The sequence below is a fragment of the Clupea harengus genome, chromosome 8 (assembly GCF_900700415.2).
Source record: "Clupea harengus chromosome 8, Ch_v2.0.2, whole genome shotgun sequence".
NCBI lineage: Eukaryota > Metazoa > Chordata > Actinopteri > Clupeiformes > Clupeidae > Clupea > Clupea harengus.
Window position 1 is genome coordinate 1,211,123 of NC_045159.1, and position 18,738 is coordinate 1,229,860.

An 18,738-nucleotide genomic window follows, 5' to 3' on the forward strand; every position below is an offset into this window, starting at 1 on the left:
ACAAAATGAAATAAAAAAGAAAAAGAAGCGCAGGAATGTAACTGCTGTAATTGCAAGTTACGCACTAGTCGAAGTGCCAGTTAGGACGGGAAGTGCTCTCTGAAGAGTTGGGTCTTCAAAAGCTTCTTAAAGGTAGAGAGGGACGCCCCTGCTCTGGTAGTGCTAGGTAGTTCATTCCACCAACGTGGAACTACAAATATATAAAGATATCAAACATGTAGATGATTACATTGGTTCCAAAATGTGAAATGGATCTAGGATGATTTAAAGATTGTCCTTTCAGGTTCCCTGTGTGCTATCGTATATATAGGCATTCCTGTGGCATTAAAGTGAGCAAAAAAATAAAAACATACTCAGTGCTGGAAATCCATGTCCAGATTTGGATTCCTTTATTGGGGATATCAGTTGGCAGATTCAGTCTCTGCCCAAAATACAAGAGGAACAGATACAGGTGGACTAGAAACACTGATATGGGATAATATTCCTTCAGCACAGTTTCTCAAAAGAAAAAAAGAAATAAAGACATGTCGTAAAACTAGTGCAAAAAGTCCTATCCATAGAAGCACAGTGTATAAAATGCCATAAGAAGTGTTCCCCTCATGGCGAGAGGAAGGAGCAGGAGAGTTTCCCCTCTGAGACTCTTAGAAAACAAGGTGCTATCTAGAACCTTTCAAAGGGCCCTCTGACTTGTCCTTATAGAACCAATAAAGGTTCCACAATGTGGTTCTATGAGTAACCTTTACATATTATTTGTAGAATCTCTAAGGGTTCTCAAGAGAGGACAAATTAAAGAACCCTTTTTCTAAGAATGTCATGGTGTGTCTACATGTCACCGGTCACAACACACACAAGCTACCAAGGAGTACAAGTGGCCTCATGAGGATGGTCTGTGGGGGCCAGGGGGTTCATGTGTCATTAAATGAAAGAACATTTTAGAAATTTTGAAAAGCACAAGAAACATTTAAAGATTACAAGGCTATTACCTGACAAAACAGCAATGAAACTTAAAGACACTTAATCATCATCGAGACGTATCAAAATGACGAAATTATCAAATAAACCAAGTGAAACCTGTGAAATATATTCAAAGGGGATTTGACACATTTCTCATTCCACATCTTGAAAACATTTTCAGGAAATAAAGTTTTTCCAAAGATGTGTCATGACTACCTTGAGCTTCTGCATGTCAAAAACAGAACAAATACTTCATTCTTTAAAAGCTGAGTTATTATTATTATTACCACAGAGCACAGAATGCCTCCATGCAGGTAATTACTGCCTGAACTAAATTATTGTCATTTTTGTGGGTTTGTTGGTGCTGAGTCTTACTGAAGACTTTGAAAACAAAGAAAGCTTGTATGATTGCCAAATGTGTTGCTTGACTAAAAAGTACATGTCATATGTAGTGAAATAAAAATGATGATGAATACAACTCTTTACTATTCCCATGGATAATTTTGTGCAGTTTAATTTCACATGTTCTACATTAATCATGCAGAATTCAACTTTTAAAATGGTCATGGGTGTGACTCAGTTCACTGAACTAGGGAATCTTTTGGTTTCATTCTTAGCTGCCCTAGTGTTCCACGAGACATGATCGATCAGGCCAATCATGACTGAACAAGAACGTTCAGTTTAGTTTCAATATGGCACTGTCACATCTAGATTCTTCACAGGTATGAGAAGTCATTCATACCAGTCTACTGGCAATGTATACCCAACTGAATGAGTACAGAAGGGATGTGTAATGAATAATAATTATAATGAATAATTACAAAAAAAAGAAACAAAGACAAAAAAACTATGTCTGAGGTTGAGGCATTTTCAGTAACATGAACACAGGAGTCAGAAAAATAGCCTATGGAACGGCGTAAAAATAGGCCACTTGTACTCATCCCCTGCACTGTGACATCACACCCCTATCAGGCAGGAGAACCAATCACCAGCAAATTTCGAAGGGGGAAGAGGTGGGACTTCCTCAGGCGGGCTGTCTGTCCCATGTCTCAGCATCTCTGCGTGAGGCTTGGAGGGAGGCGGCGCGACGCGATGGCAGATCTCTACCACGGCAACGGACGGAGGGGGGGCAGGGTGAGTTGGTTGTCCAGGAGGAAAGGCAGGAAAAGAAAGGACGTGGCTGGCAGATGAGATCGGAGCGTGTGGAGGATGGTGTGGTGCTGTAAGGTCACTCCTCCCTGACAGGACTGTCTTCCAGGGTTACCATGGCGTCCAGGCCTGTGTTGCCACTGCCAACAGTCGTGATGGAAACAACAGTGTGCAGTAAGATGAGGACGAGCATGCACAGTTTCAGTCTGCCGCTGCACAGTCTCGAGGCGCACGACACCGCCTGCCACGACCTCGGCTGCCACGGCGATGACCCCTGGAGCTGGGTCAGAGCGCATGCTGCCCCCATGGACGGGTCACACCCACTCCATCTGACATCACAACACTCTGGTCCTCCACTGCTGTCCAGCTCCTCCAGCAGCCCTGCAGCACATAGAGAAGAAAGCCTTACCAATGAGGGATGTTTCCTTTTTCTTTTCTTTTTGCTTTTAGTACATTATTTTCCTTTTCATTTTATTTTGTTGAGATATACGTAGACATATATAACATTTTCAAAGAACAAGAATAAAAACACTTTATTTTATAATGTGTCACAGACTTTAGTAATGGATTGTCTAGGTGAACAACACCCTCTGCAGGAGTAACTGACACACTGTAATATTTTTGGGCACCACTGCAAACTCACACAGAGCCACAGATAAAGTAAAATGCATTGATTGCATAGCAGTGTGTTCTGTGTTGTGCAGTGAAAAGTAATATCTATGAAGACCTCTTCTGAATAACACTACAAAGCTGCTGTTGCTGTGTAATACAGCAAGAAAATTAATTCATGATATGACTGGAAGCAATATTCTGCAGAAGCATCACCAAATCATCACTCATCCAAAACTGCACCTGTGGTTAAGGGAACTAGTTAATAGATTGTACTTTCAGTTGGTCTGTGTTCTCACATAACTATAGCATAAATGTGCATCAGGTAACCTATATGCCTTAACTCTTGATATTCTGGAATAGGAAAAGGGCTGCTCATCCCCAATCCGTTATGCGCTAGCACTGGCCTACCTGTGCAGATGAAACTGGATAGGCCTCCGTAGACCAGGTCATCGTTGTCTGGCAGCACGAAGGGGCAGCTGGTCTCCACCTCCAGGCAGTATTGCTTGCACGGGATGCGACGGAGACACTGCTGTTGCGAGGTGGGGAAGAACTCAGAACACAGCCAGGCTTTGTACGCAGACTAGAGGGGGGGGGACAAAACACACAGAGAGAAAAAGCTGTTTCAGTCCCCCAGTGTGGTGCAAATACGGTCTGTTATATCAATGCTTGCAGTGAGACATTTAAGATTACGGTAGGGGGAAACCGAATGTGGACGCGGATATGTGTCAAGCTTCAACTTGTCAGTCGTGAAGGTGTCATTATCCACTGTTCTTATGAGCTTTGCAGTGGGTCCTTTGACAGCCCAGATTGTAGAGTCGCTAGTAAGCCTGTGAGCAGAGCAGTGATGGTGTCGTGTGGAAGCCACGGAGCCCAGTCATGTTGATGAAGACCTGGACGGGCCACACAACAAAGCCAAGGCCACTGGGTCTATTCCCAGAGAGTACAAGTTGCTTTTACAGTGAGCCTTGGGCTAACAGCCCCTGCTCAAAGATGAAATATAAACATAATGTGAAACATAAATAATGAACAGCGAAACAGTGAAATAAATACAAAAAAGACTGAAAGTGGAGGGCAGGAAGACACAGCTTGGCACATCAGCGTGTCTTGTCCATAAAGGTACTTTAAGGTAAAATGCTGATCTTTGTTTTGAGATGTTTGGTGTTTTAGTCCTCCTCCTCCTAATGTCCCCTCTCATTAGCCGGTAAAGGGAAGGCATCTCTCCCCTAACGCACAGCGTGTGAGCTCTGACTTCAGCTCAATTCCTGCAGCCTACCCTACACAGCCAGCTCCGTCTGTTCTGATCCCACACTGAGACCATATTCCTTATTGCCCTATCTTACAGGCCTGTTTCATCATAGACACTCTCCTGAGGACGTACGTGTGCCTTAAAGAAAAGGTGCTTGCAGAGAATGGAAATTGTCAAACCATTTCATTTAAATCCCTGAAACCAGACCACACCATTGTGTTTTACACATCAAAATCACTAATCATATCTTGCTAACTTTGATATTATTACCATTAAAAGGTACAGTCAGTGATTCTAATCCACTTTTACACTTTTTTAATGGTCCGTTCAGTATGTGAGCTAAAAGCTAAAAAAATAAGCTCTGCCGTTTGTACACAGTAATGGCTCTGTAAATGGAAAACAAACTTAGTGGCCCGGTACCCAAGACATCTGTGTTCTTACAATCAATGGAATAACAAAGTCTTTTAACATAGAATATTAATAACATAGTCATTACTGGGGGGCTAAGGTAGTCTGGCTCTGCCAAACCTACAATCACATTCAGTGTGCCTGGGGACTATTCCATTGGATTGCAACCGGGCCGGGGGCGTAGCTAATGAGCATCAATCCAAATTATATGCAAAGTGATTGGATCTGATGGTAGCTCTCATCACAAGTAATCAGATAACTGCAACAGTGCTTATCTAGAGATAGTCTCTAAATCAGTCTCACTGAAGCCAGTGGGGAGATGAGCCAAGACCTGGCCAACTTTCTGCTCATTATTCCCATAACTCCATCGATCATCTTTTCAAACTCTGATTGGAAATCCCCAAAGAATTGGTTTGGCCAATTCCCATATTCCAGACGATAATTTCGGCAGTATGTGAGCTGGGGACACATAGTCTAGCCAGGCTAGGGCTTTGTAAAACACTGATGGAAAACATAACCACAGAGAGAGATGAAGAGAGAGAGAAAGCTATATATACTGTACATACACTCACATTCTCTAACACACATTTTTACACCCATGCCCATACACACACACACACACACACACACACACACACAAGCAGAGATTTGCAGTAATTGCTAAGCTGAGTGACGGCCCTTTTTTCACCCTGTCACCAACAATTCAGCTGTGATAAATCAGAGGCCTTCTCACACACTTCCCTCAGCCCACACAGGTACACCCTTTCACACACCAAAGATCTGGAGTGGGTCCATAATCAAAGGGTATACTCCAACACCAGGGCGCCTTCTGTCATAATCTGCCCACGTGTTTTATTAAGTCAAGCTAAAGGTAGCATAACACTACTTTAGCTTGACTTAGCTTGCAACATGGTAGGTTCTTAAGGGAGAGTTAAAGGACACACAGTTAGAATACATTTCTTTTTGCTGCTCTAATTAGTATGGTAACTTTAGGGGACACCTTTTATCTGTAATTAACTACCAATGATGGGCTCCACTGCTTTGTGCTTTGCCAGTGTCTTAGCTCCTGAGGAGAGAGCGTGTTTGGTAGAATACTAATCTCGGATAACTCTCACTGCTAATTTTAGGAATCTGACAGGACCGGAGGCTAATTAAGAGGGGAAGCACGTTTTAGTTTAACTCCTTCCTCTAAGATGACAGAAACAGAGAGAGAGAGAGAGAGAGAAAAAGAGACAAATAGAGAGGGAGTGACACAGAAAGAAAGAGACAGTGTGTGTGTGAGAGAGAGATGAAGCATGCATGTTTTTATATTCATATCATTCTGTTCGCATAGAACATTCACATTTTAGGACGGTGTTCAGAAAAAAGCAAAAGGTGCATTTCCAGCACTAATCAGTTCTTACTAACTGCCTTCAAGCTGTGATACACTTTAACCAAGCTGTGATACACTTTAACCAAGCTGTGATACACTTTAACCTAGCTGTGATACACTTAGCTGTAACCTAGGCAACCAGATGTGATACACTTAGCTTTAACCTAGGCAACCAGATGTGATACACTTAGCTTTAACCTAGGCAACAAGTTGTGATACACTTAGCTTTAACCAAGGCAACAAGATGTGATACACTTAGCTTTAACCAAGGCAACAAGATGTGATACACTTAGCTTTAACCAAGGCAACAAAATGTGTCAGTTCTGATCAACAGTATTGTCAACATTGTCTCATCTGTGCACTCGTCCGTTTGTAGATCAGTCATGTCGAACAGTATTGATTAATATTCATATTTTGATTCGTATTCATTCATTGATCTTATTTACGTCATATTTGGAATTTACTCAGTCTGCATTAATGAAATGAGGATTCCTTGAGATTAAATCCTTTGGTGCAGGGTGTCCTGTGGTAATTACCGATCGCCTGGAGAGGAACATATTGATGGAAACCCCTTCTGTGGCTGCTCTAAATTAAATCCTGTCTAATTGTTCTTATTCTCTCAGACATGCAGAGAGAGGTTGCTAGGCACAGACTAGTATCTATGGAGACAATAGACCCCTCCCAACTACTGTCCTAGAAAGGGGGGGGGGGGGGGGCACTGACCCACTGCCTCTCCAAATTAAGACAGTATTTCTCTTAACCAATAGCAGAAATAGCCAACTTGCGGTGCAACACTCATGTTAAAAGTAACACTATGCAACAATCTGACACTGTTTGAGATATGGTTTTATAGGCAACTAGTTTAGGTACCATCCTCAAATTCATTTTGATAGTATATATATATTTCATAGTATCCTTCCCACTAGCCATCCAGGATATGCACTATGTAGCTTTCACACGCATGGCATTTCCAGCTAAACTGGCAAAAGACACTAGTTAGTATGTTGGCAAGCTTCTATCAGTGTCAGCTGGGCTGTTGGTGGTGTTTGCTAGGTTTTTGCATGCCTTTAAGTTAGTTAGCTTACTAGTTTTGGAACAGAACTCCGTATTGCTGCTTTAAAGAACTCGCTTCACACATAAGAACATCAGAACACAGGAGAGCAGATCCACAGATCCACAGTGCAATCATTGCTGACTGTCATAATGATATTTCCCAATTTAACTGAATAAATCTGGAACAGATGCTTAAGCATTGAGAAAGCTGCAGACAAATCTGAACAATTCAAATTCAAATCATTCCATTCAAACAAAACTTTTGAGACCACTCACGAATTAACGGATCTGGACTGATCTGAACTGAACTGGAAGTTGCTGTAAGTTAAACTTAGGCTATCCTGATAATTACCAATGACTGCTGAGTTTTCCCAATGCAGTGCTGTGTTCTGAGCACAGTGAATAATCGTCACACTGACATTTCCACAGGTGCACAGTGTGTCACAGTATGATTCCAAAGCATGCCCAGCAAGCTGTACTCAGCCCAGCCTGACAGCCGTGTTCAGTGTAGCAGCCACAGGCAGGTGCAAGGTTAACAACATCGCTATTCACTGTTTGGGCATTGCATGTGGTGTCTTGCTTCCTTTGTTCAGTGATAACTGACTTTTTTACGTTATCAATAAATACTGACATATGAAAACAACACATTTTAATGTTTCACCCACACTTACATGTAGTGTATACATTAGTAGTCTGACACCTTTTTCCAAATTGACAGATATTTGACTGATTCGTGAAGTCTTTTAAAAGAAGCTAGATCATTGCTATAACATTGCTTGGGGGTAAGCATTATTTAGTAGTTAACAGTAAAATACTGACTTAATTAAAACTTTGAAATTACCACAGTGACCATAATAAAACATTAACAGTGACCTACCTATGCATGCACACAATATAAATACTGTACAGCCGTATATACATAAACATACATACTACATGCAAAGTGCAAGGAACAAAACTACAGGGAACATCTGCAGTGATTTCTGTGCGAGAGGGAGTGAGAGCCATTTTCCTCCGTCATGTGGTGTTCAGCCGTGACAAATTAGAGGTCTTCTCACACACTTCCCTCTCACCCCCCACAGGGACACCCTTCACAGTCACACGAGAGCCTTGAGTGGCTCCATAATCAAATACTAGCGCACCTTCAGTCATCCTCCTCTCCTGTATCTGTAACTATGTAACACTACGGGTGGCTTAACACTACAGGTACCTTTTCTCACAATGGCGCAATTTGTTTTTCTCCATTTATTTACAATATTTCCAGGTAAAACTACAGTATAATCCACAAGAAAAGAAACAATTCTATAGGAACAAGCAGATTTTTGTGGGATGTGTACTGAAACCTGTTACACAGTACAATGGTAAAAAAGTCACTACACCCCCACCCCCTCACCCGACCCGACCACGAAGCACCAGTTTAGCTCCAGCCCCCCGACCTCGACACACCTCTTTTCACTCCAGGCTCCTGCTTTTACAGCCACAGTGACAATGATAAACCGGCTTGACAAGGACTCAAATTCAACCGTGACACAAAAGAGGGATTAATAAAATCATATTATCTCTGGCCTCTCAGGCTGCACGCTGCAGTGCGAGAGACCGCGGGAGCAGCCCAGCCTCCAGCGCGCGGCGTCCCTCCGTGCCCCCGGGGCTGATGGGAAAGCCCAAAGATCTCATTATCGCCTCAGCCCTCTGATGTGAGGCATGGGCTCTGTGGATCATTACACGCTCGAATCAATGAGACCTGCAGCTGGCCAGCTGGAGAAGGCAGAGAGGGCTCACACGGCTTCAATGCATCATGATGCAGTTAGGCACAATAGGAGAGAAAATGAAAGGTTGCCGTCGCCGGTGGAGTGGCTGCCTGAGGACGCCGGGGTGAGGGTTGTCTCTGTGCCTTGGCACTCTGGATGTGGCAATGCAGGTGACAGATGACAGGCGGGCTGTGGGTCACCCTGCTCCACCGTCAGAGCAGGACTGCCAGATACCACAGCATGGCAGAGGAGCAACTTGACCAATTGTGTTTGCATGAATTTGTGAGTGAGTGTGTGTGTTTGTGTGTGTGGTGAAGTCAGCGATTTTCAGCAGAGTAAAACTCATTATCCAGACACACACACACACACACACACACACACACACACACACTCAGACACACACTCAGACACAGAGAGGGGGAGAGATGAAATGAAGTCGGTCCTGTCTATATTCAGTGTCAGTGACGGCCTGATGGTATTTTACCCTTAAGTGCTGGCATACTTAGACATTTGACATGCTAGGGCATAGCGCTCATCTACGCCATTCTTTCAGAAAATGGATCACAGAGGACTCTGCATCTGAAAATAAAACTGACTGTCCCAAATACTGAGATGATATCTTTCAGGAAATCCCACAGATACATTCCTCTTCATCACATTTCATCACATGTATGAAGACTTGTTTTTACACCAATAAAAAAGGTTCCACTCGAAACATTTGACTGACACCATGTCTGAAGGCATGACAGCGATGCCCCAATCACAAAGGATTGTGGGTTGGCACCAGTGGAAGTACAAGATGCCCTCTAACTGAGGAAAACCGTGTAAGGTTCAGCCGGTTTTCCACACATCACAGAGCTGCTCTTCTTATCTATATTGGCATTTTTGGATTTTTCAGTTAAGGTAACTGTTATTGCTTAGCGATGATAATTTCCTTTGGCAGCCAGCGCATGGATAAAACAGAATAGGCCTGCAAATCTAAACATACAATCAATATGAACATCTAAATGTATTAAATAACAGATACAAATATGATAAAGGTTCTCATACACAGTGGGGATGGATTTGGAATTGCCAAAGCTGAGACTACAATACTGCAACGTCAGGAACATCTTATTCCTCATATCCTCACTTGCTTCACTGTTAAACTCAGTTCCTCATTTATATAGGTAAAAGGGCTTGATTGTGTAAGCCAGCATGATAATGAACTGCTTCCTTAAAGACGATATGTGGTTTACGCCTACCGACAGTGAAGTTAAGAGCCAAAATACATTCTTTTTCACTCGAGATGACTGGCATAAAGCAAGTCTCTCTATTGTATGACAACTTGTGATAGTATACTGTAGACACTGCTGTTGTGTTTGAAAAAAAAGGATTTACTAAAGCAATGCTGTATCTGCCAGTTACATCTGAGTTCTTCTCACGTATACTCAGCCATTAATCAGCACATGCTCTGAAGGCAAAACTCTGGTGTCTGGTGTGACTAGCCTGGGCTATGTCATTAGGCTTGGTATAAGAAATCAACAAAATCACCTCACAAAAACCAAAACTACCTCCTGGTCAATCATGTGTCCAAGCCAAAGGTAGCATGCCTGCAGGTGTAGGGAGGAGTATTGATTGTCTCCACCTTTAAAAAACACTTGCTGATCAGTGATCACTAACGGATCCATTTTGTTGAATGAAACTACCACGTAAGGAATGCAGTCTTTTCATTCCAGGTGGAGGTTATGGTACTCCCGGGTAAAACACAGAGAAGGGTAGGGATTGCCAGTGAGCCCAAAATGTAATTTTAAATTTCATTGAATTATGACACTTGGGCCAAAAGTGAATCATTCTTAGATATTCTGTGATTCTGCAATTTAATGGGAATTGTTTTTCCATTGCTATAAACAGTTAAATAGTTCTGAAATATTCCATTCACATATGAAATATGAATAATCCCCAAATAACAGAGGGATTCTTTGTACCTGATACTATTGAATAAGATCCTTGGCCAAATATAATAGTAACTAATACAATGGATCACGCTAAAAAGAGTTCAGTGCCGCATCAAAAAAAAAACAGCTCACCACACTTAAAAATCGGACTCCTTCTCCACACTTGCACTCAAGGGAATCCCCACCGCCATCTTTTTCAGTGCATTCTGACAGGAACTTGAGTCCTCAATCTGACTCGAGGGGACACAACACATCCGCAGCATATATCAGTGAGCCCAGCATCACAGCATGATGCATTTCTGTCCACATGTGAGAACTCTGCTTTGGTATGTGTAATCCACATTCAAGGTCTGCAAAATAGAGGGTAAGTCTGGGAGAAAAGACAACTGGAATGCAACCTAACTCAAAATGCGGCCCGACGGCCTCGTTTTTCTGCATTCTCCTTTCATGCCGCGATCCTCATCCTTAGAGCAATAATACTAAACATTTGTCTCCGGTTTGGAGTTGGGTTATAGCCAAAACAGCTAAATAACAGCCTCGCCTCTGTCATTTACTCTCTCTCTGTCTTGCAAGTCTCTGCGTCTGAGTAACCACTTCCAACCCCAGCCGATGAAATGGCCTCTGCCCGGGCCTGAGCGAGCCCTGTTATCATTGACTGTGAACCAGCAGACAGTGAGTGGACAGACACCGAATGGGGATCACACAAAACAGCTCTGCGGGAGGGTCAAGAGAGCCATATTATCCACTCCAGAGACCACGAATCAGTGGCGGCACCTGATCCTGAAATGCCACAAGTCGTGCCTATTCAGAGCCATCACCGGTGCCTCCATTCTCATTATTCTAGTCCACTGGCTCAGAGCCTCATGGAGGGGAGAGCTGTAGCTATGAATGTCCTACCAGGGTGGTAAAAGCATTCATCCCCCAAGCCAGGGGCTCTCCTATGGCAACCAGACTGAACATAAGGCATTTTTGCATTATGCAACACGGTTCATGGCTGAACAACTGCACATCTGCCCTCTCAGCTCCACTGACAATAAATGCGATCTTGGCTTTTCTCAAAGCAGCGCGGCTGGGTAATGTGACAGCCTTTTGTCAGGGGAGTGTCTTGATCTGCCTCAGACATCTTGATAAGAAACTGATAAAAGTGCTGGAATGCCCCTCTTCTTCAGACTGACAGGACTTTCACCAACCACTATGGTCTGGAGTGGAGAGAAGCAACAGTCTGTCCAAGGACACGGAACGGGGCACGTTGGTAACGTCCCTGCAGTATGGTCACCTGCTTGGCCCAGTAAACCTGTTTGTCTATATACCCATGGAGAAGAAGAGGTCAGTAAGAAGGCAATCCCAGATTCCCTCCTGTCCTCATGCTCTGGTAAAGGCCATCTTTACATAACGGCTAGAGGACACGACTCCTGCAGAGCTATAGAGCTTGGGAGTCCCTGTAGAACTACGGAGCCGGATCCCTAATGTCAGCAGGGGGAGTGGCTGGGTGCTGCACAGAGTGGAGCTGCCTGAACCAGGGATGGTTCGCAGTGACATTCTGAGGGGAAAGCGCTCCAGCAAAGCGAAGGGGAACTCTCACAGAGGGGGAGCCCCCTCCATTAAAAAGTCATGAAGGGCACTTCTGCAGAAAATGGCAGGTACCCAACCACTCTGTATCAACCCTCCTCCCCCCCCCCCAGGCAAAACAAACCCTGGATGTGACAGGTGTGCACTATGTTTGCATGTTCCTGACCAGTGGAAGAACAGCCTGTCCTAGTCCGAGCCTGGGAGAATGTGAAACCTATCTAATTTAGAGGGGAGCTGAAGTTCAGCTGAAACTTGATTGCTGTTCCTCAACTGTGACTGTGACTGTAACTGTATCACTTTGGATAAAAACCAAATGAATAAATGTGTATGTACTGTAACTGGTATGAGGCCCACAGTGTGGATGTGACAGGCAGCAGCACTGAGAATTGAATGGCCATGTTTCTGGAAGCCTCACTGGAGCAGGATGTTTTGGAACCCATCTTTAGTGTGAATCCTCGGAGGGGAAGCAACAGAACGCTGTACCTCCCAGATAAGATGTGTGGACAAAAGCATTATTACGTCTGTGGGGTGGTGTCACTTCAGTCACTAAAGACACCAGTGCCGACATTTGAAGAAAATAAGTGCTGTAGGGTGATTCACAGATTGCAGTTTGTTGGAATGTGACATATACCATATACGATGGTATACGATGGCAAATACACCATAAACAAACGAACAATAGGTCATCATATCTGCTTGTATCATACGTACCATACAGTAGCAAAGATTATGGAACACCTGCTTTATGTAAAACTCAATGTTACATCATTCAACCTTAAAATAATGGCAACTCTTTGCCATGCATAAGCCAGAATGGCACAGCATTTATGAAACCAGTTTTTCACCTGTATTTGAAGCACAATCCAGTGACAAATACTGTACGTCCTCCACCTCCAACTTAAGATGATATTAGACAAACCCGTATGTATTACCCATGAATGGTCTGTGTATTTTCAGAATCTAGCTAGGACAGCATTATCGATAGCAACATAGTCTGTCACAAGACCCAGGACCATGGGAAAATACATGACAATGACGTTGTAATTAGCACTATCTGTCAGTAGGAGATGAGCAGAGATGAGTGATGTGTTATTTCCTGTGAAGGTGCTTCAACCATTATGGCACAGGCCTTAGATGGAGGGAGCAGTATGAAAGGGCCTCTTTTCTGTGAGTACAAACACAGCAAGAAACTTGTCCTTGAAAAAGTATTGTGTGTACGCACGTGTGCGGAGGCCTATGCAAGTTGGCTTAAATGTGCGTGCTTCCTCCTACAGAACTCATCTGTGATCAGTGTGTAAGCCTATGTGCAGAACCGTCTAAGCTGACAATCGGACACACTAGGAACACCAGCGATCTGCATGTACAAAGAGGGCATGTTTAGCACCTTATTAGCTTCACCACCAAGTTCGCTCGGATCAAGCTGTCAAGGATCTGTCTGAGGGATCACACAGGGGCATCTTTGACCTTTGACATGATTTTAAGCACTTTGAGCTGCATTCTTTTGCATGAAAGGTGCTATATAAATAAAGTTTTATTATTATTATTATTATTTTCAAACTTGTTTCAATTGTATTTACAATAGCAGAAAAAACATTAACATGAGCACAACATTCATCCCAGTTGTCCCCATTCACACTAGAATGAACATATTAAATAGGTTTTGTTACCTATACCCTGCTGTTAACAAGACTTTAATAGAATGGGTGTGAGAAGGTGAAATTCCCTCCCCTTCTTACTGTGACTCATGAGTCCAAGGACAACTGATTAGACTAATTTAGCCAAGTGGCCAGCATATTTAAAGGGTGCCTCATGAGAGGACTGGGAGAGAGGCTTTTGGGAGAGGCAAGAAGGTTTTAACACTTACTTGTTGTGAGGTTAAGTGTAACCTGTGTTTAGTTGTGTGAACACTATTTGCCTTGTTTTCTGCCTTGTTTTGAGCCTATGTTTGTGCACAGCTATTGTGCCTAGTTATTGTGCATAGTTTGTAACTAGTGTGTGCACTGATATTGTGCCTGGGTATTGTGCATAGTGGGTCTCTAGCTGTGTGGACACTGTTTGCCTTGTTTGTGCTTTGTTATGGTGTCTTGTTTTATATATGTACTTAGTTTCGTGCTTAGTCTCTGGGCCTAGTTTGGGGCCTGCCTTGTGCCCCGGGTGTGCCGGTATTGGGCCTAAATGGGCCAAGCAGGTGCCTAGGAGCCCAGGACTTGAGTTACTGTGAGTACTGTTTTGAATATGAGTTCTTTGTTCATTGTGGGGTCAACCTAGCCCGTGTAAATAAATAAATAACGTGGGGTGACCGCCTCAGTCCGTCACAATGGGTGTTATGCTTCTCTGTGCTTTCTCTCTGACGCGGGAGATTTCTGGAACACATATATTGAGCCAAAGAGACTAGTGCACGAAACAATGTTACTCACTAGAGTTACTCACTATTGAACTGATTCCGTACACCTAGCCAACAGCTGGACATAATATACCTCCACTCATCATCAAGTAAAGATGTGTATTCTATGCATTTAGACCATCTTACGGACATCCGATCTGTCTTAGGTCTGACCACAGAAATAGTTTACTGCAAAAGAGTGGAGGACATCAGGAGGGCATCCTTTAACTAAACACTATGAAGGCAGATCCAAAGCCAAGACCAGCAGGAGTGTTACTGTAATGATGGCATTGGTAGTTACTGCTGCAGAATGACCCAAACTGACAGCACGAGAGATGGGCTAATAGCAGCAATCACTGCAGAAATGCTACAGCAAGGACGGCAATATCAATATTACTACTAGAGCTACACGGTGCAGCATCTGAACCAATCACTGGGCACACTGTAATTAGGCTTGTTGGATGTCAGTCAAGTAGTTCTTAGTTGATTCTCAGAAAGTCGTCATCACTGGAGAATCCATTTTAGAAAGTCTCTCTCGGCCAGCCATGCTCCTTAGTGCAACTGCAGTAATGTGCACAGAATAGACACGACAGGCCGAAGAAGCACAACAAGGAACCTACCAGCTTAAAGCGCAGCTAGAATTTCACAAAAAAGTCTGAAAAAATGAAAGCAACCGGGGGAACTTTAATTTGAAATGTTCGGCTGGGTTTGTGATGGTGACACCATCAAGCCATTATATGATCATATGATGCTGCGCTTTGCGTTCATATCTCTCTACTCCTGTAGGGATCTGAGGCACAGTCTTGTGGGCTGCTCTGATTAAGGAAGACCTACAAAGGTAAGTAAGGTTTACAAAGCTGTAGACTTTAATCAAGCCACCATGCCATCCTGTTTGCTCAGATCACCGTCTGTCAGCAGGTGGGCTACCTTATAACATGCTGGGAGAGTCACTGAAAGGTTTGTGAGGGTGAATGGTAAATCCAAAAGAGGGATTCGTTAAAATGGTGGAATGTATGGAGCATTGTGTGCCTATTGTACGAGGGCCTTTTGTTGAGTAGGGCATGGTCATATCCAGGTGAGCTGCAACAGCTCGCGGAATAGTATGGTTTATATCAAATGAAAAACGTATATCTTAACTACTGGTTCTGTGAAATGGCAAAACATCTGTTTCAAACAGTGTTTTGATCCCAGCATGGAGAATGATGTCAAGCAGCTTGAGGATTAGCTGGACCCACCATAATGCAGAGAGCCATGCTGAACATAACAGTGAGTAACTACTGGATACTTCAGTGCATCCACTGTCTTCTGTTGAGTAATTAAGGGATTCATCTTTTCTTTCAGCGGTATTGTGGTGACAGGGAGGTGAGTAAGACAACCGGAGAGAGACAGTGGCAGAGATAAAGAGACCAGCATGCTTGGATGTGACAGGGTGGTGCACCTGGAGAGGAAAAGAACTGGGACCGACAGTGCACTGCCAAACACTGACACATTGCACCCCTCTTCCCAACACCTTGATTCTGCATGCTGTACACACAGGGGAGTGCACACACACACACACACACACACACACACACACACACACACACACACACATACACACACCTCTAAAGTGTTCAAAGTCTTGCCTAGATCTTATTTAGATCTTATTTAGTAACTCCTCACTTACGTCAACACGTTAAACCAAAAAGGCCTCCTCTCACTTCTGTGACCTGCTGTCACTCATATCACACATCGCCATGGACGCAAACCTGTGAGCTTACACACTCATATGCGCGCCAGAGGTGCGCTCTGGCGGAAACAAAACCTTACCTTACAGTACTCTGCGTGCGATCTGACGGAATAGTCCTCTGATAGGTACGTGAGAAAGAGGAAGTCGAACTCCTCATATCTTTCCTGAGCATGTTGATCCAGCCTAACGTACTCCTGGACGCACGCGCTGCACAGATCCCCGTCTTCCTCTCCGCCGCCGAACAGTTCCCGGATGACGTTCGCCAGGCTGCAGTTCAATCCGTCCGGGCTCGCCATGCCCTGCAGCAGGTCTGCCACGGAGTAAGTGTCACAAAAAGAGAGGCTGAAATTCCTAAAGTATTCCAAGAACATATGGGGAGACATGACCGCGGAAGCTGAGAATGATCCGATTAGGCCGATTTTTTGCCGATACAGAGCCATGCATGAGGACTCCAGATGCGTCCGGCTCTGGGGGTCAGTGCACTGAGGAGTGGGAGGCAGGGATTTGGTCTGATTGCTAAGAAAAACACATTTCTCTCCCCCGAGGACCGGCTGGGGCCCGTCGGTTGCGTTGCCCCAGGCTCTACGCTGGCTCCGGTCTTTGGACTTAACTCCCGCGCACAGCCAGAGGTGGTCAGAGAGAAGGACGGTGAAAAATAAAAGAGATGCCAAAGACATTCGCCATTTCTGTACCCTCTCTGAGTCGGTGCATGGTTTGTCGCTTTGTTTGGGTGCACAGCAAATTTTTACCACAGCGTCATCTTCCCTTCGACACATCCAAACACCCCTGATCATATTTTAGGGGGAGACAAAAGCGAGCTCAGATGGGCTTGTCACCTCCGCAATATATCCCCCAAAACAATGTCACCTACCTCGTTTGCAACATGATGATAGATGGTAGTTCTCCACGCTGCTGAATCGAAGGAATCATACAACTGTAGAACCACTGACTTTTAATTTTCACAATTCATAATAGAACGAATACGGCCGGCGTAATATTCCCTTAACAGTCTCAATTTAGACATGCCGCGAAAGCCGACCGACATGTCCATCGCCAGTTGAGCATCATCCAGGAAACGCATAGCAACGTCCAGTAAAGAAATCTTATTTGAGAATGGTCCTCTTCGAATAGTCAGGCATTGTCCTTATGTTTTCTTCCGTGTGTGGTGTAGAGAGCTGTACCTCCTCATCATCTTTAACCCTGTTCCGCTGGCTGTTTCAGTCTGTCGCCATCTTCGCTTTTGCACAGAAAAACCTTGAGATTTTTTAATTGAAGGCAGGGGTGGGGCGCCTGCGCTCTTGCTCTCCTCCGGAACGCCTCACGTCCTTTCCCGTGCCCATTTAAGAGGGCAGAGCTCCATTCATCCCCAACTTTTCATTCATCCCCTTTTCTGACACCCTTTCTCTCAGGGAGGCGACACCGGGGAAAAATGCAAACACAGGCTGTGCGCCTCCGTCTACCGCCTCTTGATCGGAGATGTGCGCAATTCAGGTACCAGGGCAAGTGGCGGAGGACTAAATATGCTCCGTCTCGGCGTGCGGATTCATTGGCGACTAGAATGGCGTGTAATCACATAGCTGCATTCAGCTCGAATTTGCGAGATAACATCGATGTCAGTCGTAAATATAGATGTCAACCACTTTAAAACGTGTTCAGCGTACGGCCAAGTCCAGCCACTAATTCGTTTTTCAGTGTCGCCCAGCTTTATACACAATAACAGCCTTTCCAGAAATGAAGGTCTTTAAATTGCATACAGAATGTAACCTCAGGTTCAAAATATATGTATATTTTTTCTCTGTCCAAAGAAAAATGAAACCGAAATAGTAGTGACATGACAAAATATTAGCATAAGTATGATAGATCGTAATTAAGTTTGTAGGAATATTCCTGGTAGAACTGCTAAACAGGTTTTCCAAGACATGGACTGTGTAAAGGTCAGCGAGAGGATGTGTGAGTAGGAAAACCTTAAGTGCACAAATGAGCTGAGGAAACCTTTTAGTATAATTTTAATAATGAAACACTTTGGTTTCATCTTATTTTGAGTATTTAACATTTGAAAATGAATAAACAATGCCTTTCTGTGCTGATCCTCTGCTCATGAACAGTTTACAAGTCATTACATGTTTATTATATGTCATTATAAAGTCCTTTTTGAATTCTGTAGGTTGAATGATTTCACATACAGTTACAATCATAATGGCAATATACCCTTCAATGGTGTTGATGTGTTTTCATAAATTACTTCTAAACACAATTTAAAATTCTATAGTGAACTGAACAGTGACTTTGAAAGCATAGCATTTTACTTGTATGGTTGGTTCAATTACGTTGAACCTCTGCTCCATGAGCCTGATTTTTCCTTATCCTTAACACCACAACTGAGTCGTTGCAACACCAACACGTTAGACCCAAGGAAAGAGTAGTGCCCTGCAATGATTCATCGCTGATGGTCTCTAACACATCACTGTGATTTAGATAACTAATTTGTGCACCTTCAGTGGAGGCAGCCAATGAATAGATTTTCAAAGACACAATCTTAAAATTATTCCTCACAATGACATTTGTGTGAGTTACATCA

At 43.7% G+C, this 18,738-nt stretch overlaps 1 protein-coding gene across 1 annotated transcript; it reads right to left on the reverse strand.

Annotated features, from left to right (window-relative positions):
• Positions 1-360: 360 nt before the first annotated feature.
• Positions 361-17,828, reverse strand: nalf2 (NALCN channel auxiliary factor 2). Its single transcript, XM_012819580.3, has 3 exons — positions 16,241-17,828; positions 3,124-3,295; positions 361-2,484 (listed from the first exon to the last, which is right to left on the reverse strand). Exons 1-3 carry the CDS (start codon positions 16,952-16,954, stop codon positions 2,183-2,185), a joined length of 1,188 nt encoding a protein of 395 aa, XP_012675034.1. The 5' UTR covers positions 16,955-17,828; the 3' UTR covers positions 361-2,182.
• Between the last annotated feature and the right edge of the window lie 910 nt (positions 17,829-18,738).